General features: G+C 42.1%; 1 protein-coding gene across 1 annotated transcript; it reads right to left on the bottom strand.

Moving 5' to 3' along the window:
* Window positions 1-16,617: 16,617 nt before the first annotated feature.
* On the bottom strand, window positions 16,618-22,578 carry kcnj4 (potassium inwardly rectifying channel subfamily J member 4). The gene is made up of 2 exons (XM_034088365.2): window positions 22,330-22,578; window positions 16,618-19,581 (listed from the first exon to the last, which is right to left on the bottom strand). The coding sequence occupies exon 2, from the start codon at window positions 19,419-19,421 to the stop codon at window positions 18,051-18,053; it is 1,371 nt and encodes a 456-aa protein (XP_033944256.1). The 5' UTR covers window positions 19,422-19,581; window positions 22,330-22,578; the 3' UTR covers window positions 16,618-18,050.
* Window positions 22,579-24,389: the final 1,811 nt, after the last annotated feature.

Below are 24,389 nucleotides of genomic sequence, written 5' to 3' on the forward strand. Positions count from 1 at the left end.
TAAACATCATCACGCCGATCATTAGCCACCTTTAGCTTAGCGATGGTGATTGGCGTGATGAATGTGACCGTAATAGTTCCTTTATAGCCTAACGTTAGCTTTTTATTCCTTGGGATGGCATTTACACTTCACAACTCATAAAAGTGGTGTTAATACGTTTAGATTATCCTGCCGAACAAAGCGTGTAAGTATAATAAACATGTGTTTGTCACAGAGATTATTTTATGCAATATTCCAAAATCCAATGATACATAATGATAAATCCCATGTTTTTGTCCCTTGTGATGCTAACTCGTCCGACAAAAATACGTCATCCCTGCACCGCTCTTTTGATGACTTTCTGATACTGTAGGCACAGATGCACTGAGCAGCCATTAACACACTGACAAGCATCACAGCCAAGCCTTTAAAGCTGTGGGGGGGCTGCAGCTGTGACGGCAACAAGAGGCGAACGTTTCAGTGAGAATAAAAGAAAGAGATTCCTCAATGCTTCCTTGTATCTCTCACAACTGTCTCCTGTCTCCTTTTCTGAGCAAATTCAGTCTTTCACGTTCACCTCTCTTCAACTGCAGTTTGAGTGTGTGTGTGTGTGTGTGTGTGTGTGTGTGTGTGTGTGTGTGTGTGTGTGTGTGTGTGTGTGTGTGTGTGTGTGTGTGTGTGTGTGTGTGTGTGTGTGTGTGTGTGTGTGTGTGTGTGTGTGTGTGTGTGTGTGTGTGTGTGTGTGTGTGTGTGTGTGTGTGTGTGTGTGTGTATTGTTGGCAGTGGTTGAAGAAGTACGCATATATTACACTTAAGTAAAAGTAGCAATACTTTTTCAAATGTACTAACGTTTTTTGATTAAAGTAGGCCTATGTTGTTTTTAATTCTCTCTTTTTAATTCAATTTAAATATATGTATTTGTTGTATTGCTTTGTGGAAAAAAACAAAAACGCCAATAATAAAATGTGTCCAAAAAAAAGTGGCAATACTAATTACAGTTAATTTATATATTTATTGGCTAATAATCAAAATATTTAAAGTAACCACAACTGTCATTAACGTATAGTAGAGTTAAAAAGTACAATATTGGCTTCTAAAATGTCATAGTAGTATACATTTAGTTGATGAGTAAAAAGGAATATTTTTCCGATGTTTGACTATGTGTTTTCTCTTATTTGTTCCACTGTAAATTTACTTTGTTACTTTCCACGCGTGATTTTTAGCTGTAAATCGCCTCAAACATCCGTACACGTAAAAGCAGATTTCATGGCGTGATTTGGAAACCCCCAAACTGCCCATCTCTGCAGGACAAGAGGACATGCTTGAAAAATGATAATTGGTCGGAATGAGAGGCGAGGGACGTGGAGATTGAGTCATTTGCAGGAAAATGCAGAAAATGATGTTCAAGAATTCAGCGGGGAACAAGGCCGTCCTTTGTTCCGGATGTTTCTGCTGCACGTCTGGCTGCTCGCTGTTAGGGACTCCAGCACTGATGCGCCTCTCTAAAAATGTCACATTTTCATCATTCTCTCCAAGACTGTTTTTCCCCCTGGACAAAAGAACTTCATCTTCAACTTCGCATCCTGGAAGCTGAGAACAACAATATGCATTTACGTCACTTGAGAATTTGGACGGCATACAATGATAAAACGTTCCGAGAGGGACTTTTTCATGTTCAATACTTTTTTAACAGTCACAAGACGATGCAACACAAACACATACCCTCAAAGGGGCCCTGTTTGGCTCATTTTCAGGTTCATATTTACATTTGGTATCTCTACTGTGACATGTCTCCATGCTTTAATGTTCAAAAAGCTCTTTATTTCTCTCATACTGCCTGTGCTGCAGCACCTCTTTTCACCCGCTGGCCGTTTCTCAATGTTGAGTATACCTGCTGCAGAGCCACTATTTCAAGTATACTACGTCATCGAGTGGCGCTGAATGCTGGGTATTTAATTAACCATAGGTATATATAGTATATATAAACACTAGATGACTCACCTGCGCTGCTGGCCAATGGAGACCGACGTTGCCACATGGCGGCCATCTTGCCACAGGCAGCTCGCTCATTCATAACATCATGTCTATGGTGCACTATTGAAATAACCGTAGATTGCTCAATTTTCAACAAATTTTCAAACGGTTTGGTTTGTTATAAACAACAAAGATGTAGTTATGATACTGCATACTTATCATTATAATCATGCTAATAACGTTTATAATAAACCAAACCGTTTGTAAATCAGTCAAGATTTCAGCGAGTTAAGAGTATTTTTGTGCAGATCACTCACCTTACAACAGCTGTAGCAGTAGTTGTTGACTGTGGCAAGATGGCCACCGGTGAGCTACGCTGGCGACTCCCCCTTGAGCCATCTAGTGTTTATATATATATATATATATCTGTCACTACCATAGACTGTATATATAAAGGTCACTAGCCGATCTGCCCCCCTGCCCGATCTGTACTGCGCATGTGCTAGATGGTCCGCCATATTGGACAACTCTGTACTGCAACCCAACTAGGACATTTGACACAGTGGCGTTTTGCAAATCACACAGAAAACTCAAAAAACCGAGAGATGAGTTATTGTTATTACAACGTGACTTCACTATTATTTAACAACTCTTTGTATTGGGTTCTTTTATTTGTGGTTAAGTACATTGTCAGAATAAGTGAGAAATGGATTTAACTTCTGTTAGACAGCTATCATACTGAATAAATATTTACTGTGAATGTATGCAAAATGTATGACATATAGCTGTCTAACAGAAGTTAAATCTGTATCCTATTAGAGTTGCCGTATGTAGTTGTACAAAATGGCGGACCATCTCGCACATGCGCAGTACAGATCGGGCAGGGGCAGATCGGGTAGTGTAGTGACAATATCTATGCATTTAAACGGTCCTTCGGCGCCACTCGATGACGTAGTGTACTTGAAATAGTGGCTCTGCAGCAGGTTACTCAACATTAACAAACGGCCTCTGTCTGTTGTGATTGTCAACCGCTTAGAGATGTCCCGCCCCTTAGCCTATCATGTACAATGTATTGGAGCGCTAGCCAATAGATGCGCAAGTTTAACATAGTGATGTCACTTTGTTATAGAAGTAAACAAAGGAGTCCAATGGAGGCATTTCAGGCAGGAGGGGGAGTTTGAGAGAGAAACTCCCTCTGGAGGGAACACAGGGATACAAAACCTATAAAACACACTACAGTAAAGGGGAAACCCCAAAAAGTTCAATAGGGCCTTTTTAATATAAAAACCAAACTTTAAAGGGTTTGCTGATCTCTAACAGTGATTGATATATTAGTTTGTCATAATCTTTAAATGTTAACGTAAGCACATAAAACATTATTTGGTATCACTTTTTACTTCAAACTTGATGGACAATTAGACATGATGCAGATTTAAGATTTCAGAATGATTACTTTAAAAGAGTAAAAGGGAAACTTGGCTTCCCTTAATCTTTTTAAGTATGCAGGCCAAAAGGCTGTACATATCTTAATTGTATCTAAGGTTATTGGAAGTGATCGTCGGAAGTGCCTCTGCTGACCTGCTTCCTTTCCTACAGGACAGAAGCTGTTTTGATGTGAGGGGGAAAGAAGAGGAAGAGGGCTGATGCTTCTTATGAGGAGATATGGAAAAGGAGGAGGATAAAAAAAGTAACTTTCCAATCATGAGTTTTTCTCGGAACATTGAATTAAGCAGCGTGAACGGGTGGGGGCCTCGAGGGTCTGGGGGCGGCTGGCCGCAAAGATGCCTGAATGAAAGAGTCCGTTGTTCCACGCTGGGAGACGGAGATGAAAGCGGAGAGGGAGATGGCGAGTTTGTCGGACATCAGTCCCCTCTCCCATCGTCTTCTCACCCTGCGGCCCTCCCTCGCTCTGCCCATGTGAGCTGGAGTTCAAACACAGGGCCCACAGCTGCTCACACACACACACACACACACACACACACACACACACACACACACACACACACACACACACACACAGAGGTACATACTAGATAAGGAAAACATAGAGGCCGACGCAAAAAACGACATGCTGAAATACATGTGCAATCATGTGCTGCAACCGTTTACAGACACACACAAACACACACACACACACACACACACACACACACACACACACACACACACACACACACACACACACACACACACACATACCATGTATACATCACTTCAGGGGACATTACATTGACTTACATGCATTTCCTGGAGACTTATCCTAACCTTAACCATAACCAACACATGCCTAACCCTAACCCTAATCCTAACCCTTACCCTAACCAAGTCTTCACCCTAAAATTAATGATTCCCTCATGGGGACCTCCAATTTGTCCCCACAAGGGAAGCCAGTCCCCACACATGACTATGTAAACAGATTTAGGTCCCCACAAGTAAAGTAATGCCACCACACATACCCACACACACACACACACACACACACACACACACACACACACACACACACACACACACACACACACACACACACACACACACACACACACACACACACACACACACACACAACCTGTCCTCCTTGAAAAACACATTTTTAGATTCTTGGCATGGATAACTAAAGAAAGATAGTTCTTGTGTGATTTTGTGAGAACTCATAATAGTACATTTATGTTTTAAAGTAATTAAAGAACACAAAATATGGAAACTTTAATCAATAAAATATATATTTAAACTCTTATCTGTGCACTGATTGTTTTTTCTACTGCAACTTTTGCAATTATTGAAGCTCACCATGCAATTGAATTACATTGTTTTAATTTTCAACGGAACAGGACGATGACAAACATATAGGGAGACTCAGAGAATAAACAAATAGGCAGTTAAAACATATACAAACGTGTCTTGTCTTGTGACAGAGATGAGGTAGTTTGTTGTGAAGCGCGCGCGCACACACACACACACACACACACACACACACACACACACACACACACACACACACACACAGTCACATGTGCATGTCGTGCCTCTATGTGCATAGACAACACAAGTTGATCACACAAAGAAAGATCACAAATGTTGTTTGTTGATAACAAATCTAGATACAGCACAAAAAGATTAAACTTTATTGTTCATCAAAGGATAGTTCAGATGTTTGGAAGTGCTGTTATTTGACGATCTTATCCATTGTATTGTTATTAGCAACTGCACATGGTGGCGGGCGCATCTCCACTTTAAAGAGAAACATGAAGAAGTACAAACACAAAAGCTAAACTTATTTTATCCACTTAAAAATAAGAGGACATATTTTGCTCGTTTTCAAGTTCATATCAGTATGTAGTGTCTCTACTTTAAAGAGTCCTCTCCTGATGATGTTCAGGTGCATATCAGTATGTAATGTCTCTACTTTAAAGAGTCCTCTCCTGCTGATGTTCAGGTGCATATCAGTATGTAATGTCTCTACTTTAAAGAGTCCTCTCCTGCTGATGTTCAGGTGTATATCAGTATGTAGTGTCTCTACTTTAAAGAGTCCTCTCCTGCTGATGTTCAGGTGTATATCAGTATGTAGTGTCTCTACTTTAAAGAGTCCTCTCCTGATGATGTTCAGGTGTATATCAGTATGTAGTGTCTCTACTTTAAAGAGTCCTCTCCTGATGATGTTCAGGTGTATATCAGTATGTAATGTCTCTACTTTAAAGAGTCCTCTCCTGCTGATGTTCAGGTGTATATCAGTATGTAGTGTCTCTACTTTAAAGAGTCTTCTCCTGCTGATGTTCAGGTGTATATCAGTATGTAGTGTCTCTACTTTAAAGAGTCCTCTCCTGCTGATGTTCAGGTGTATATCAGTATGTAGTGTCTCTACTTTAAAGAGTTCTCTCCTGCTGATGTTCAGGTGTATTTTAGTGTCTCCATTCTATAATGCTCAAAGAGCTCTTTATTTTTCTCATACTGCCTGTGCTTCAGCACCTCTTTTCACCCTCCGTCTGAAACCAGAGCCCAGTCTGCTCTGATTGGTTAGCTGAGAGATGTCCCACCCCTTAGCCTACCATGTACAATGTGTTTGAGCGCTAGTCAATAGAAGCGTGAGTGTTACATAGTTTTGTCATTATGTTAAGGAAGTAAACAAAGGAGTCATTGGAGGTGATATTATTATTGATCTTTTTTTGACTTGGCTAAAGTTGCTCCTGCCCCCGTCCAAAGCAGTGCGTTGCTTAGTTTCTGTGTCATAACTCTTCTCTGTTTCTCCAAAATTGGGGGCTTGCCGACCTTAATCTGTATATTGAGTACCTCATACATTCCCACATCTAAAAATCTAAACTATCCCTTTAAAGTCAGTCTATAAATTCATATGGCAGGGTGTATGTCATATCTGTACCTTACGTTTTAAAAGAGGGCATACAGAGTGTACAAAGTATAACAAATGTTGACCCATAGAGAGGCGAAGTCCCTCCCCTTCCGGGGAGCTCCATGGGACCTTATTTCGGAAAAAGTATGCATTGAAGTCAATGGAGAGAGAAAGATTATCTTTCGATCCCGTTTGAATTGTGCCACGAATTACACACATGATGTTTGTCAATTTAAAAGATAATTTTGCAAGTCAAAAAAAATTAAAATGAGTCGTAAAACTGTGAAGTAACACTTTGTTTTGTGTGAAACCGCTCAATGAACTACATCTCCCATCTCGCACCACACACCCAGACGGCCGTCACGTTGAAACCTTTCACTTCTTTCTCTCAGAATGAGGCGGAAAGTATTAAAAGAGGTGAAAATCACTCCAAGTCTGGGCACGTTGAGAGCTGTGCACACACACAAGGGGAGTGAGTCGGTTCCTAAGAGCCAGCATGCGGGACCGGGACTCTGGGATTTGTAGTCTTTCTAGTTGCGTATTTTTCATAGTCTTATATTTCAACAGTTTTACGACAAACTGTGACTTTGACATGGAAAGGATTTTTTAAGATTGACAAACATCATATGTGTAATTCGTGGCACAATTCAAACGGGATCGAAAGATACGTTTTCTCTCTCCATTAGGCTTGTTTGAGACGCGTTGCGGCTCGCCTCGAAAGTAGACGAGAATAGCCGATCGCAGCCGGGGGAGGTCTCAAAAAGCTCGCCTGAAGTCGGACAGCTCGGAGTCGGCTTCGTCTTCTTCTTCTTCTTCTCTCGGTTTTTTGGCGGATTGCAAACAACTTTAAGGTGCATACCGCCACCTCCGGAGTCGGCTTGGCTCGGTTTGCATTTATAAAGAATGCACAAATGTGTTTAATCGTTAATGTCAGATATGTACTAAGTAAATACATTTTGTTGCTGCTCAAGATTAGATTCAACTTTATTGTTATTGCACATATTACAGGTGCTGAGACAACGAAATGCAGTTTAGCTTCTAACCAGGAGTGCAACAAGCAGTAAAGTGAAAAGTAATGTACACAATCTACAGAATAAAATATAGAATGAATTGAATGATGAATAAACAGTGAGGGGTATGAATATACACAGCAGCCTGTGAGCAGTATAACAGTGTGTATGAATATGCTAACATATATCAATCAATCAATGTTTATTTATATAGCCCAATATCACAAATGTTACATTTGTCTCAGTGGTCTTCACAGTGTGTACAGAATATCAGTATGACAATACGACACCCTCTGTCCTTAGACCCTCACATCGTACAAGGAAACACTTCTAGAGAAAACCGAGTTTAAAGGGAAAAATGGGAGAAACCTCAGGGAGAGCAACAGAGGAGGGATCCCTCTCCCAGGACGGACAGACGTGCAATAGATGCCGTGTGTAAATTGAAAAGATAATACATTTGCAACATATATAAAGTATGAAAACGGTAAGCAGTGCAAGTATAAAATATATAGATATTAATTTCATGATGATAAACATTGTGGAACAATGATGAAAAATGGAAATGGATGTGGCGACGTAAAACTGACACAAAACAACAACAAACTTTTGCCAGCCAATTGGAGAGTTTCATCAGCAGCACGGGGTAAAAACCACCAATGAGCGCTCAGCTCGAGATACCAGCGAGTCGTTTCCATGGATGTATAATAAGAACGGTCGTTTCCCATCAAGCATTTCGCTTCCGCAGCCCGTGGAGAGGAACTGCGCCGCCTCGCCGCGCCTCGCTCTCACGGCCCGTCCACACTACAGCGTCGACAGCGTCGGAAGCCTCGGCAACTCCAATCTGCACATTCACTAGGCTTGTTTGAGACAAGCAAGACCTGCGCAGACCTGCGCAGTTGCGATCAACGTCTTGCTAGTGCGTTGCATGATGGTTAGTCATTTTGTCCGACTTGCTCTGGAGGCTCGCCCACATGAGACTTTGAAATCTCGCGGGACAAAGACGCCCGCAGCCTTGAGAGCGAGGCGAGGCGAGTTGGCGCAGTTGCTCTCCACGAGCTGCGGAAGCGAAATGCTTGATGGGAAACGGCTCGCTGGTATCTCGAGCTGAGCGCTCATTGGTGGTTTTTACCACGTGCTGCTGATGAAACTCTCCAATTGGCTGGCAAAAGTTTGTTGTTGTTTTGTGTCAGTTTTACGTCGCCACATCCATTCCCATTTTTCATCATTGTTCCACAATGTTTATCATCATGAAATTAATATCTATATATTTTATACTATACTGCTTACCGTTCTCATACTTTATATATCTTAGCATATTCATACACACTGTTCATACTGCTCACAGGCTGATATCTAGTGTATTCACACACTGTTCATACTGCTCTCAGGCTGATATCTAGTGTATTAATACACACTGTTCATACTGCTCACAGGCTGATATCTAGTGTATTCATACCCCACTGTTTATTCATCATTCAATTCATTCTATATGTTATTCTGTAGATTGTGTACATTACTTTCCACTGCACTGCTTGTTGCACCTGGTTAGAAGCTAAACTGCATTTCGTTGTCTCAGTACCTGTAATATGTGCAATAACAATAAAGTTTCTCTTTAAGTTAAACCAAATCATTAAAATAAAATCTATTGTAATGTAATGATTTGGTTTAACCTTATTTATTGAATACATCATTTAAAATGGCAAGATTAAATCAAATTACATCCATGTTGTACACATCATAAAGCTTAAAGTGGCAGCTAAAGAATTAACACAGCAGCAGGTCTGTTCAATTCATGCTCATGAAGCTTCATGTGTGCGGATCTGAAGGGACTGATCATTTGTAGCCTGTCCACCTATCAGTTTTGCAAACATTAAGAGGGAGGAGCATTTATAATTATGGAACCCAGTCAGTGGTGTGGTTCCTCATCATGACTGAATTAACAAACTAATTATCAAATCCCGTTTCGGAAAATCTGACAGCTCAAGCCGTAGCCAATCAAACCGCGTCTAAGCTGGGAGAGATATCCCGCCGTTCATTTCTATATTTCAAAAAAAGTTGGAGGAGAAACTAATTATCGCCGTAGCGAATCACCCGGTTTTGTATGACCAGACCCTCTTCACCTACCCGGATACAAACCGGAGGAACCAGCATGGAGGGAGGTGGCAGAGACAGTGGGGGAAACTGGTAGGTTTTCGCCTGTTTGGGGAGTTTATATATATATATATATATATATATATATATATATATATATATATTGCTCGCATAAAATCCCCGGGGTTTTTTGCTTTGTATGTCGGGGGCGGGAGATTCATGTGATTGGTTGTTGGTCGCATTGCTTGAATAAAATCCCCAAGCTACAGACACGCCCAGCTCCAAGCTTTTTTTGAAGCTGTAGTGTGGACGCTCCGTCAAGGCTGCGGGCGTCTTTGTCCCGCGAGATTTCAACGTCTCATGTAGGCGGGCCTCCAGAGCAAGTCGGACAAAATGACTAACCATCATGCAACGCACTAGCAAGACGTTGATCACAACTGCGCAGGTCTCGCTTGTCTCAAACAAGCCTTCAATACATAATTTTTCCGAAATAAGGTCCCATGGGATGGGCGGGACCTCGCCTCTCTATAGCAGTCCAAAAATAGTTATTTTAATAAACATGACAAATCATTGCCAGTCACAGATCATAAATCATAAATTCAGCTGACCAACAGCCGTCATAATTGAAAAGGCATGACGTCCAATGCAGTTAAACTGAGTAAAGTTACCATGTGAACAAATGCTAGTTTAAGTCACATGTTTCATGAATTTGCCCGGGGAGACTCCGCAAATGTGTGGATAAACAAACGCCAACGTGGACATTCTGCAGAACTCTGGTCATTCACGTCAGCTTGAGTGATGGAGATGTTTTGATTTTCAGCACCTGTAACCCTATTACTCACTTTCAGTCTGGAGAACCACATCAGAAATGACATCAGTGTAAAGGCTTCACGTTATCAGGCAAAACAAAGCCGCCATTGTGGTGGTGAGCGAGAGACGCTGGTGGATGCTGTTCAGTGTTGTGTCCGCTCAATTGTATTTCCCTCATGATCAGTTAAGATAATTCTATTCAAGCGACATCAAGTTACATTAGAGCCTGTCTATTCTTTGGCCTGACATACTGACCTACACAGACGCCAACAATATGACTACATCTTCATTTGAATGGGATATGTGGAAGCTTCTTGTTATTTTTGTGCTTGTATTACGTTTTTACAGACATAATACTAATGACATAAGGACATTCAAGGTCATTCATGTCTTTTCTGGACATTTACTCATTTCCGTATCACGTAAGCATGAGTCGCACATTTTAAATGCTGCACCTCTCTTATTGTCTATGAATTGATCATACATTAACTAAACAAAAACCAGTGTAATCATAATAATCAAAAACATTCACTAATCCCATTTCTATCTGTTAATTTATCTGGCAGTACACCAGGTGTATAAGGTGTAATCTTCAATTGCAAGACTATTTGTTAAGCACAGCTCACTGATGAAAAACATTGATAAAGGGTCCTACATTTTATGCAATTTATGTACACGTTACACTTTACTTAGATCATTAATTAGACATGCAGAGTTTGTATTTAAGATTCTGCCTTGAAGGATTAAAAGTGAAAGATCTGTACTAAAAATAGATGTTTTAATGTAATATGGCATAAATGTATATTCGATAGATAGTGATTAATCTTTTTTCAATGTTATAGTTTTATTTTATTTTATTTAAGTGTGTGGCACTTTTAATAAAGAAACATAATGGATACACAATAGATGTTATTAATGCTACCAGGTTAAAGCCTAAATAAAGTGGAAACAATAAAATACTTAAACACTTGAGAAATATAATACATTCTATTCTAATGCATTGGAGTTAAAAAGATACAGATGACACTTTCCTCTATGTATCTTGGGTTCATTTTATCGTGTTTGACAGTTTTTGTGTCCAACTCAATCTCTCTTTGCGGAAAAATATTTTTGGAATCTGTAATCGTAAACCCCTAATACAGCAACAGGTGAACACGAAGCACAGGTTTAAGATGGCTGAAGAGTGTGCAGGAGAAGCTAATAGGCGCTTTCACACCGGAGTACTTTTCCCAGTATAGTTCTGATATAATTCCGAAAAAGTGCGTTCACACCAAAAATATCCGGAACTAGAACTTAGTTCATGAGAACCTTTCCACCCCCTTTTCAGTCCCTGCTAGAGGGTTGCCAACTCTCACGCATCTGGCGTGTGACACACGCTGTTCCCAAACTATTCTCACGCCAAAACAAGAATACCGAAGACTAGAAACGGTTTTGAAAACTGTTGTCACGTAGTGATCGTCTTCTCAATAGAACATCTTTGATAATGTCTTCTGGCCAATCAGAATCAAGATAACGGCGTGGTGTTGTTGCAGGAAGTCCCGACGGAGAATACTTTTGCTGTAGTACATCTCTATATACATCGATACAACATTACCTGTTGATAGAAATCAACACGTAATGAAATAAGACCCCACGGTTTGATGAGTGTGTGGGCTGTCTTTCATTTTGACAACAGAACAATGGGGGCTATCCACCCTTATCCACAATGTAAAGTAATTCACAGCCTCTTCCCTCTTCTCTCTGTGAGGAGCAGCAGGTTCAGCTTTCAGAACAAAGTAACACAAAACTAAAATGGCATTAATTTTTTTTTTAAATGTGTAGTAATAGATTTATTTCTTGTTCTTCTCAAGAGTACCAGAATGTGTATTTTATGTTAGTATTTCAAAAAATCTCCTGGGGGAGAATCCCCTCAGACCCCCCTGCAGGGGTTGGGTTTTCAGCATGTCAACCCTTTCACCTGTGGGGAAATTTCAGGATTGGCTCCAGGTCGCCCTTTTTATTTACTACAAGACAAATGTGCCTTTTTGTTTCATACAGTTCAATTTGGATTGAGACAGGGAAATAATCTAAACCTCACGCGTGGCGTTTCACTGTCAAGGGGGCGATATAGCGTGTATGTAATTACATTGCAAATACTGACTTGAGCCCCACCACTGTATGGGTTAGCCCTACCATAGATTACCCAACACAAATACTCCGGAGCCTATTCTTTCACACACAGTGATGTCACGAGCTACCCACAATGCAACGCGCGCCATATATATATATATAAATACGCCATTTTCCTGGAGGTGCAAATATCCTGGAGGTGCTAACGTAGCCAGGCAGAGCGCACTAGGTTTTTTTTCTGAATTAACGACCGAAGAAATCGCTGCATGTCTTCGGATTACATCTCTGGAATTGAGGGGTGTGCTCTAGGTCGTTACCAGCGTAAACTAGAGCTGTGTGGGTTGTCCGATTGCCCTTTCAGACTGCCTGCAGATGTATGGAAAAACGACTCTCGAAAGTGGCCTTCGGTCGATTTTGGCAGCATCTACGTCTATCTTCTGGAAACACCAGGTGAATACCCCACTTGTCACAATAATATTATCATGCCATTGCATATATGTGGTATTTTAGAGTTGACTATATTGATTAAGGCAATAGACTATGATATTCTGCTTGCACCTCGCGTGAAATGGCGCATGTCGGAAGTACGGTGTCGCTCGGCCCAAAACCCGTATGTGTGTCAATTAATTGCTTATCGCGACAGGCACACAATAAAACAGTGGAAACAAACATGTGTTTGACTTTCATTAGTGAATGAAACTGTGTGCCCTCTATAGTCTGTGTCCAATATTGTGTATTTGTATATATTGTATATCCTATATATATGCTAAGGTCCCGCTACTGACACGATAGCAGTCATTTCGTGCGCATATGTGTAATTAAACCCATGAAATCAAAATCTCACTCCAGCCAGTACCCAAAGTTGGCAACCCTGCTTTCATGGGAGAAAAAGGTTTCCATTTCTGATTGGCTGGGCGGATTGCAAACCACGCCTCGTAAAACTCCCAACAAGTTTTGTGAAGCCGCCATTTTATTTGCTGGCATTAGCATTATTAGCATTAGCATTAGCCCAGCGCACCAACGGAGAGAGACTAACTTATGGCAACACAAAAGAAAACATGGGAGCGGTGGAGATGAGGAGGTGTCGGCGCTTCTGGCGATTTACTCGGAAGGCTTCAGTAGAAGCTGCTGGGAGTCCCAGCAGCTTCTACTGAAACCAGTCCCCAACTCCGGGGACTTCGGGTGGCAGTTTACGCCGTGAAGTGGTTTGCGACCTGCCAGTAAACCCAAAGCAGAAGAAGAAGAAGTGACCTCAGCGGCTTCATTTGACTAATCCTCCCTCAGGGATTTATTCCGGTGTGAACGCGATCTGCTAAGTATGAAGTATGAACTAAGTATGAACTAAGTATGGCAAAGTACTAGGGGCAATTTGAACTTCACCATTGACAGCCACACTCTATCTCCCCCCCTCACATCCGCAACCTCGGAGTCATCTTCGACAGCCAGCTCAAATTCAACCACGACATAAATCACATCACCAGGACCGCCTTTTTCCACCTCAAAAACATGGCCCGTCTCCACCATCACTCTCCTCCTCTGCTGCTGAAACCTGATTCATCATTTCACGACTCGACTACTGCAATAGCATCCTCTACTACGGCATACCATCCAACCTCCTCAATAAACTCCAACATATCCAGAACTCTGCTGCCCGCCTCCTCACCCACACCCGCTCCCGAGACCACATCACTCCCGTCCTCCAGAACCTCCACTGGCTCCCCGTCCGTCAAAGAATCGACTTCAAAGTCCTCCTCATTGCTCACAAAGCCCTCAACAATCATCCCCCCCTACCTCACAGACCTCCGTCACTGCCCCCTCCCTCTGGAACTCACTCCCCCAACCATCAGAGACTGCACTGACCTCACCACCTTCAACACACTCACCTCTTCAATCTGGCTTTTAATGTGTGATTGCTTTAGTATTATTTGACTTTAACTTTAACCATATATTTATTTGTTGTTCCTTTTTTTTTCTTTTCTCTTCACTATATCTGTAAAGCGTCTTTGAGCACCTGTAAAAGCGCTAACAAAATTAATCTATTGTTATGATTTATAATGCTTTGAAGTTAAATGGGCGTTTTCCACTGCTAAATGTGAGGAAAATGCCTTTCACTGGCTGTGAGAGAGGCTTAATGTTAGGAGCGAAACGGATCCAAGCATAGCAGAGTCAGAAGCAGCTGATCAATACAACAAAAAGCAAAACAATTAAGCACCGGGGGGCACACACTTTTAGGAATAAATGGAGAGAAAAGGAAACAGATTTGTGTAGGCCAACCGAGAAGTTAGCATCCCAAGGATTCCTTCAACAAAAAGCCAATGGGATTTTTCGAATGGATTTCAGTATATTGCAGAAAATAAGGTTTGTGGCCTTTAACGCGTTTTGTACAGCAGGATAATCTCCAGGCGCTGTACAATAGCTGCCCATTGCTCCTGGTGCTAGGATGGGTTAAATGCATCAAATGTGTGTGCTGTGTGTGTGCACGTATGTGTGACCATTAAAGAGGGGTTCATCCTCCAATTCTTCTATTAACACCACTTTATGACTGTTGAAGCATAAATGCTAACGCCAGGCTATAAAGGAACTACAGCACGGTCACATGACTTCACCACCGCTAAGCTAAAGGTGGCTAATGTTCAGCATGATGACGTGTAGTCGTCTCATTTAGACATGTGTTGTCAACCGCTGTTTTTAAGACACAAAGAAGTTTCCGACATTTACCAGTTGGATATTCACTGATGTGTTTTGTGTCGTAGAAAGAAAACAGGAATTCAAGTGAATAGCCAGATAAACGCTAAAAAAACAGTTGACTTCAAGACAAGCGAAAGTGGTAAAATACCAATTTATTTCCGGGATTAAGGATTTATTTCTGCACGACTCTATCTCGTTACTTCTCAAGCTTGGTGATGCGTTATAGTGCCCTGGGGAAAGATAGTCAAGAGTGTAAATCCCAGGAGAGAGATAAATAGATGGAAAGGTCGAGAAGCTGATAGACACTCACTTGCACGCACACACACACACACATACATCCCCATAATTAGCATGCTAGCAGGCATTTAAATGTCCCACACAAAGGCTCACTGTTGCTCACTTGGGAGACAATGCACAAAAGGAGTCAGTGGGAGCCCCCAAATCACCCTAATAACCCAGCGTGGATTCCCAGTTTTTTTTTACCATTCCACCGATCACACTCATTCACTCACTCACTGGCTGGCTAATGAAAAGCTGATAGCCTCGAGGCCTGCAGTCAACCAGCAGCTTGCCCCTTCCTCCTCATTTCCCCCTTGTTCATCTTTTCCTCCACCTCTCCGGTTCTCCTGAGGTTCAGAGGTCCCAAGTTTGGTGCATGGGAACATCCACCGAATGACTGACGGACAGACGGGGGATGGAGCATCTGTAATTAAATGAAGATCAAGACCATGAGGGGAAATATCTTCTTAGCCTGACACAGGATGATTTTAACTTGATTAAAATCTGGACAGAAATGATTTGATTATGGGATAGGAACTCATAATGACTTATAATTGGAGATACTTTACATATATACAAAAAACAGTCCTAGATATCCCATCATTTGAACACACGGGTCTGTCTGCAATGAGGTTAATTCTCACCGAAACCCTTGTCAAGTTCCTCAGGACTCTTTTATTTCAAGCAGCACCTGATACATGCAAGGGAGTCACTGCGAATTATAATTCCCCTGATGGGACCTTCCACCTGTCAACAAGTCCGACGTTAGGGAGTTTGAGGGGTCTTCAGTATCTCATAGATTCTTCCTCATCTTCTGGGTCTCCCGCTAAAAGTAACCAAAGCTCCACAAACCAAGATAGGGAGAAACCTTAACATCTCAAAGGAACAGTATTTAGTTCAACCTATCCAGAACATTCAGTGTTTTTTAGGCACTCCTACAACACAATAAACTAGTGGGGGTTAAAAGGCTCATCTGACTATTTTGTTTATGGATTATTAATCACATTTTAATGGATTTTCTCAAAATATTCTTGAATTTCAGGAAACAATCTTGAATTTAGAGTCTCATGACCAATGTTTAAGCTCTCCTTTGTTTCCACAGCACGCCACTAGAGGGAGCTTGAGTCAGTGAGTTTTGTTGTAAAGGCTCTCTGATAGAAATGGCTGCAGAGGCATCTAGTGGCTCTGGAGCTCCAACACTCTGGATTAGAAAAGAGAGTTTTTCCCCACGGGTTCAATCTTCAACCAGGTTTCCAAAAGGAGAAAACAACTGCAATTATTTACATTTTTATTTACAACATGAAAAGGTAAACAAGGAGGAATAAAGTGCGTTTTGTGAAGTGAACAAAATGTTTCAGTATATTTTATCTAATACAGGTCTTGGTTACTACTAAATGTAAAATGATGCTGAGCTTGTTAAAACGCTATTTCCAAACGTGGCTTTGTTTTTAGAAGAACTAAGATATTTAAAAATAACATTGATTTTTTAACCGCATTAAATCAAGGCATTTGTCAGAAATGATGTCTATTAACTTCATGGAAATACTCCTGCTACAAATAGTGACTAAACTTGAAATGGTCCTGAAGTGCTAACTGTACAGCAAAAATAACATTGCTATTGCTAATGTAATCTAAATAAAGCTTATGATTTACAGGAAAAAGTGCAAATAGCAGACTCTACAAGGAACTATTGAATGTCATAATCAACATGAAGGTTATCAAGCGTAATTTAAACAGACTTTGATTAAACAGTGCATCTGTAAAAATGTGCACTTAAAGTCTTGTCTTATGGCGCATTTCCACTGCTGCGGGTAGCCCCGTTTAAGCGTCCTTAATCGTCCTCAAGCGGCCAGGCCAGTTTTTGGTGGCCTTTCCATATAGCGTAGCACCGGCTAGCGGGTACTTTTTCCCTCTTTTTCCGCCCCCATAAAATCGTGGTTCTATCAGGCCAGGTCTGAACTAGTGATGTCAACACTCTCGACTGCTGATTGGTCAGAGAGAATCGTCACAAGATCGCGGGCAAGATCATCCCTAGCGCCGCATATATATCTAGAAGCAAGCTTGCAAAAATGTTATACACAGCATTTTTGTAAACGGAGGAGCTACAAAAATGGCAACGTCAAAGAAAAGCACACCGTGGTCGACCGAGGAGGTGACGACGTTCCTACATCTCATTGGGGATGATAAAATCCAGCGGGAGCTCGACGGAACAACGTGAAATGTGCCCCGCCTACACTGCGTTGCTACCCCAGGTCCTAAACTGTAATGGAAATGCGCCACGGCCTCGGACGGCCAGCGAGGCAGCCCGAGGCCTGAGCGAGGACGCTTAGGGACGCTTAAACGGGGCTACCCCGCTCCAGTGGAAATGTACCATTAGTCCTCTTAAGAAAATGAAGACTGAAATTACTTTCATAAAATCTCCGGTTTACTAAGTCAAAAACACATACAGTAAAAAACAGGACTTTTACTGTCATTGTGCTTTCCTGTTGTTATGCAATCATGATAAAGGGCCATCAGCACAGAATCAGTCGGGTTGCTTATAACAGATCTTCAAGGCATGCAGTGGCCAAAGGTATTTAGGAATATGCAGTGTTTTTTCGTAATTTCTAATCAAAACAATTTCTGCAACAACACTGGCAAGGCAACATTTGACAAACCACCTGTATGTTCAATCTAAAGCTGAACACGCCACCACACAATCCTTTTTCAGGTCTATGTCGTTCTAGGGTTTGTGGGTGAATAAAAAGTTGGATACATGACAACCTTCAGGTCTCTTTCTCGCTCTTATAGGTCACTGGATCAAGGGGGACTGCAGTCTGCAGGATGTCAAACTCCATCTGGTTATTGTCCATGTCCAGAACGCACATGACGCTGCGACTGCCTGATGTCCTGGTCGCAGTGTTCTGGAACATATGTTGTAAGTCTACCGAAACTGAACTGTCCTCTGAACTCTGGGCATCAAAGACCTCATCCTCTCCACAGCTCAATGCCACCTCGTTCTCGTAACAGAAGGCGCTCAGCGACCTGGTAATCAGGTATTGCTTGGTTCTGCAAGTGGAAACCGGAGAAACGGCAGAAGAGGCCGTAGTCGTGGCCTTGTCGAGTTCTTTGGCACTGAGATGGGGTGTGGACGGCACCTCGTAGGTCTGGTGGAATCTAGAATAGTCTACTTTGTAGCGGTCCTCATCCTCGTAGATCACAGGCTCAAACCTGTGACCCCATAAGACCTCTCTGGCAAGGAAGGAGCTACGAAACTGTGTGGTCATGGCAGTCGCCTCCACCATCCCCTCCAAGATCACAACGATCTCAAAGTCATCCGTCTCCAGATCAGCTCGATTTAAGGAATACAAGGGGCTATCTCTATCTATCTCGTGGATTATGACCAGTGGGGATACTAGAAACAGCCGGTCTGTTCCCTTATCGTAGCCAACGTTGAGGTCCATCTGCTCCAAGGGCATGAACTCACCTTCTTTGGTAACGTATGAACGTATGAGCATTGCGCGGACATGAGCCTCCACAATGTGGCTCTTCCGCAGGTTGCCCACCCTCCACATGAGGCACAGCTTGCCGTCTCGCAGGGTGATGACAGCATTCTTGGAGAACACGAGAGTCTGGTTTCTCTTTTTAGGTTGTGCCATCTTTGCCATGATTGTGCCGATCATGAAAGAGTCGATGATGCAGCCCACTATGGACTGCACCACCACAGTTAGTACAGTGACGGGGCATTCCTCGGTTACGCAGCGCAAGCCATAACCAATGGTGGTCTGGGTCTCCATGGAGAAAAGGAGCGCCCCAACAAAGCCATGGACATGAAGTATGCAGGGCGTTCTGAGAGTCTGCGCTCTGTGCGATACCCCATCATCGCTCACCCTTGGTTGCTCCTTAAAGTCCCCATGTACCAGCGAGACACTGTAGAAGATAATCCCGAAGAAAAGCCAGGAGACCAGGAAGCTGCCGCAGAATATGAGCAGCAGGTATCTCCAGCTGATGTCCACACAGGTGGTGAAGATGTCAGCTAGGTAGCGCTGCCTCTTTTCATCCATGTTGGTGAATACAACATTACATTGTCCATTTTTCTTTACAAACCGGTTCCGTGTTTGGTTGGTGCCCCTCGTGAATATCTTAACGTTGTTCATTCCTCCTCGTCCACGCGGAGCTGGGTACGGAAACCCAACCTCCTCTCTCTACGTCGCAGGGCGAGTGCACACTGAAGTAGAACTTTGGCCGTTATCGAGACCTAAGCTGGAGATCTCCTGGCGTACCTCCTCTGGTAGAATGCCTGAACCAATGCTGTACCTGTCAGAACAACAGAATAAGTGAGATTGGGAGGATTAAAAACATTTTTGGTGACATTAGATGCAAACAACTTTGGATAATAGAATGTTTATTGCCAAGTTAGGAAATCAATTTGGTTATGTGCACTGCATTGGGTTAGGAGACATATTATGCCTAGGTTCTCAGGGTTAGAGTTAGGTTTAGGTTTAGGGTGGGGATGCTTGCTGCAAACACTGTACAAATGGGGGCTTTCACTAAAGCCAGTTTCCATGGGAACACGTCTCTGGTGGCATTTGGTGGACGGAGAGAAATGGAGAGAGTCATCAGAGAAACGTGGTGAAAAAGGGACGAGTACACAGTATTAAGTGCTCTTATAGCATGAGGGAAGGATGGAAGAACGGTCATAAGGGCAGCGATGCATCCTTACTATTAGATTTTAAATAAGTTGCAAGAGGTGACTCTTATTGGAGACTTTTCGGAACCATTTTAATGCGTGAAAACCTCACTGAGGGTAGGAGTAATCTGTTAACTAAGTCTTAAAAAAATGCATTTTGAAAGGTATTCTTATTCTATTCCAAATGATTTACCCAAGGCTCACTACTGAAGATATTTGATTTACAGAAACACATTTGAAATATCACAGGTTTTAACCAACTTGCAATTGAGACCTTTCTGTGAATACTTCCCACTCACCCCTCCCTTCACAAGCCTCTTGGAGAACCCGCATAACAATAGGCTTAATTATGAGTTATTAAATTGAAGGGACAAAATAGCCCAAGATTTGGACCCAAATAGACAACGTTAGTTAAATGAACACCTGGATGTATTATACATGTTTTCTTTCCACTGGTCTGAAAGAAGAAAGAAGCAAAAAAGCCCAAACTCTGTGACCAGTGCATGAACTTATCATTTTAAAGAGTAATTATGCTGAGTGGTCTGAGTCATATCTGGTCATTCAAAGTACATTTAAACTACCAGATACAAGCAAAGCCTTAACATGCTTTTTCTAAATCTAATTGTCTAGAATGATTGTGATAAAAAAATAACCTTGTTACAAAAATGTAATTTTTCAATGTAAGCACGTGTTTCCTAAATAACGATGTCATTCAGTGAAGGACCTGCTTTGTGTTGGGACTCGGGGACTGTGAACGATTGTTTTGTGTCAGTCATTCGGGATATTTGTGTGAGTCTTTTCAGGTTCGCTTCACTTCCTCCTTTTTGCTTTCTATGAAAAACTGGCAATCTGAAAACGAATCAATACTTTCCCCTGATTTCACCTCTGCTCGTCATGAGCCAACCCACAGAGGAGTCAGTGCAAAGGATGATTATTCCCAAGCTACAATCATCACAAACCAGACGACCCTCGTGTTGGCCTCATTTCAGATTCTTGTTTTGTTCATATGGTCTCATTTTAAACTTTGGATAACATATTATATTTCCACGTTCATGTAGAGCGTTCTTAACATGTGCAGATGACAGTAAGTAAACATATACTCCAACGTCAACATTTATTTTTATGCTAGGTGAAAGATTCACGTTACTGTATTAGCCTCCTTGGACACGTGTTTGTATTTCCATCTGAACACACAGACAGAGGAAGGCTGCAAACATTTCAGTTTATTATTATTATTAAATTTAAAGGTGGGGTAGGTAAGTTTGAGAAACCGGCTCGAGATCGCTAGAATTTGAAAATACATAACCGGAGAAAATCTGCCACTTCCTCACAGAGCCCCTCCCCCAACACACACGAACGCGCACATGACCAATGAGGGCACGAGATAAGTTTGTGCCCCGATGGAAGGGCAGGTAGGCCATCCAATCCGTTTAGCGGATCGGTTGTACTTTTTACAGTATTACGGCTTCTACAGATGACATTTTTTTATGGATTTTTTGTCAAAGCACTTAAGATATTCTTTGCTATCGGGATGTTAAGAGCATTCCATGGAATATAACAAAAAGTGTATCTCGAGCCAGTTTCTGAAACTTACCTACCCCACCTTTAACAGTTAAAATTATTAACTGGCTCCTCCTTCGCGTCGAAAGGAGCCAGTTGAGGTGGTTCGGGCACCTAGTTAGGATGCCGCCTGGGCGCCTCCCTAGGGAGGTGTTCCAGGCACGTCCAGCTGGGAGGAGACCAAGGGGTAGACCTATGACCAGGTGGAGGGATTATATCTCTTCGCTGGCCTGGGAGCGCCTTGGGACCCCCCAGTCAGAGCTGGTTGATGTCGCCAGGGAAAAGAAAGTTTGGGGCTCTCTGCTGGAACTGCTACCCCCGAGACCCGACCACGGATCAGCGGGAGAAGATGGATGGATTATTATTATTATTATTATTTCAGCACCTCACTGAGTTTTCTTTTGACTGTCGCATGTTCAATCAATATAATACATTTTATTTGTAGGTATACCGTTGTTGGGCTGAAATATGTATAAGTATTTTTTTTTTTATAATAACTTATGGTTTATGCTGATTACTGGCTTTAAGAGTAGTTCCAAATGTCAAAGGTCCAACATTGAAAATAAAGAAGAGATTTCTGGGCATGTAACATGTCGAACAACATCAGTATGAGTTTGATGATCGTGTGCACCAAGGTGCACCTGGTGTATCATGTTTCCAGGTGATGCATTTCTCATCCTCACCAGGTATTTTCAGTGACAAAGAAGTGTAACTGCACTCAATCACAACCGTCATGTGGAGTTCATAGAACATTTGTAACAAAATCATGTTGTTGTTTTTATTTTCTGATACTGAAATATTTGAATCCTACTCACCCTATAAAAATAGTTTCTGTCACTTTGTTCTCAAAATGTCACGTTCACTGTCCAGGGTAAAGGTCCCAAATCCACTCTTTTAGTTCCTTTGTCATCTCTTCTTCATTCCTTTAACCCTGTTGTCAAGTCCATCATTGTCTTCTGCTGCCTCCTTTGCTGAATATAGTCCTGTCTGTGTCTCGTTCTGCTATACGTATTCACTTCAGGCTGAAAATGCTGTGTCAATCTCTGCAGAGGGTTTAGAAAGGAGGGAGGGATGGATGAGGAGAGGAATGAATAAAAGAATGAGAGAAACTGGAGGAGTGGGTCTGCCTCTTTGTCTGTAATGTGTAGGAGTTGAGTCCTGCCTGATGTACTGAAAGCTCGTTTGAGTCATGTGTTCTATTCTAACTCTCTTCGAGAAACAACAGAGATGATACTGAAACAGATGGAAGACAAAAACAGTCTGGGGGCTTGGAGATAAAGGGCTTGCATCTCCATCATGCATGGTTTGAAACTGAATCACCAGGACTGTTGCAATAATATAGGACTATACTGTAAACTGGCCTGTAAACACATTCACTCGAACACAGTCTAAACCCCATTCTCCCACAGCTCTGTGTTAAATGCCACATCAGAGGATACACAGAGAAGAAGCCAACACGGTTTCAATATCAGTGGGAGTGTCTCTGTCACTGTCTCATTGTCACTGAATTGCAATTTAACATGAAGTGTTCTGCTGTTGCAGAGGGCTTCCTCTCACATATTGGATCTCTCTTAAATGCAAATAGGGAAGGTCATTCTTTAATTTCCCAATGGGAGAGTGCAGTGTTATGGTAATCTAAAGTGAGTCACCTCCCGGTAAGAACTAAACAGTAAAGAAGTAAGAACAAACTTTATCTTTGGTGAATAATAAAGTATCACAGTATAGTATATCAATAAAATATGTTTCTTCTTCTCATCTTCCTACTTAATATTAATGTATTCTTATAGTCTGATGAATTAGATCTCACATGATATGAACACTTCTGGTTGAGGAGATGCTGAAATGAATACACTGTGTACTCTAAGTAGGTTGGTGTGCCTCCTCACTTCTCTGCATCACAAGAGATATGCAGTATCTGTGCCGAGAGCATTCTCTCTGTAATCTCTCTACTTCACTGCATCAAACATAATATAAGTAGGATGCAGAGGAGCAGGATGTGTGAGGGAAGTTTGCTGCTTTTTTTGGAATAAGAGGGAGGACGAAGTGAGATTTTATAAGAGAGGAGACCAGGGGCGGTTCTAGGGGGGGGGGCAGTGCCCCCCTAACACTGACTTTGGACCCCCCTGTGGCCCCCCTGAAAATGAAAAAAAGTTTATGATTAAACGATTTCCTGGCTGACGGAATAGGCGGAACTAACAATATTTGTCATTCTAGTCGGACCCATTAGAGCAGGGGTCTCCAACACGTCGATCGCGATCTACCGGTAGCTCGCAAGCCCTTAATAGCTCCCTTTCATATGAGTGTTGAGAGTTGTATCCATACATTCATTTTGTGCTCGAAGTGCACCAGATTGATGCATTTCACTTCAACATTTAAAAAAAAATCTTCCTGCATGCCCCCGGACCCCCCTAGAGAAGGTGAAGTCCACCCCCAAATAAATAATAAAGCAGGTTAAAATAATTAAATTGCATACATGTTATTTTAGTAAACACTGAAAACGGGTCCCACAGACCCAAACAGCACACAAAGGTTAAAGGTAAGCATATAATAATGTGTAATGAAACAAATACACATGTGGAAGGCGTGTGGCGCAGTGGATAGAGCCTTGGTGCTGTTAGATTTAACTGCTGCCTTTGACACTGTGGATCATAGTATCCTGTTGTCACGGCTTGAACAGTCCGCAGGCATTACAGGCTCTGCCCTTGCATGGTGCAGGCCTTATTTGACGGACCGTAGCTTTTCAGTGCCGTTAGGTGTTTTCTTAGGTGTTCTTAAAAACCCTTACCCACCCCCCATTTTCCCTCTGCTGGTCTATGGCCTTGTAGAGGGTAACGGGGTACAGAGTGGCTCAGATAAGCGGGGGAGTGCATCTCAC

The sequence above is a fragment of the Pseudochaenichthys georgianus genome, chromosome 8, assembly GCF_902827115.2.
Source record: "Pseudochaenichthys georgianus chromosome 8, fPseGeo1.2, whole genome shotgun sequence".
NCBI classification, from domain to species: domain Eukaryota; kingdom Metazoa; phylum Chordata; class Actinopteri; order Perciformes; family Channichthyidae; genus Pseudochaenichthys; species Pseudochaenichthys georgianus.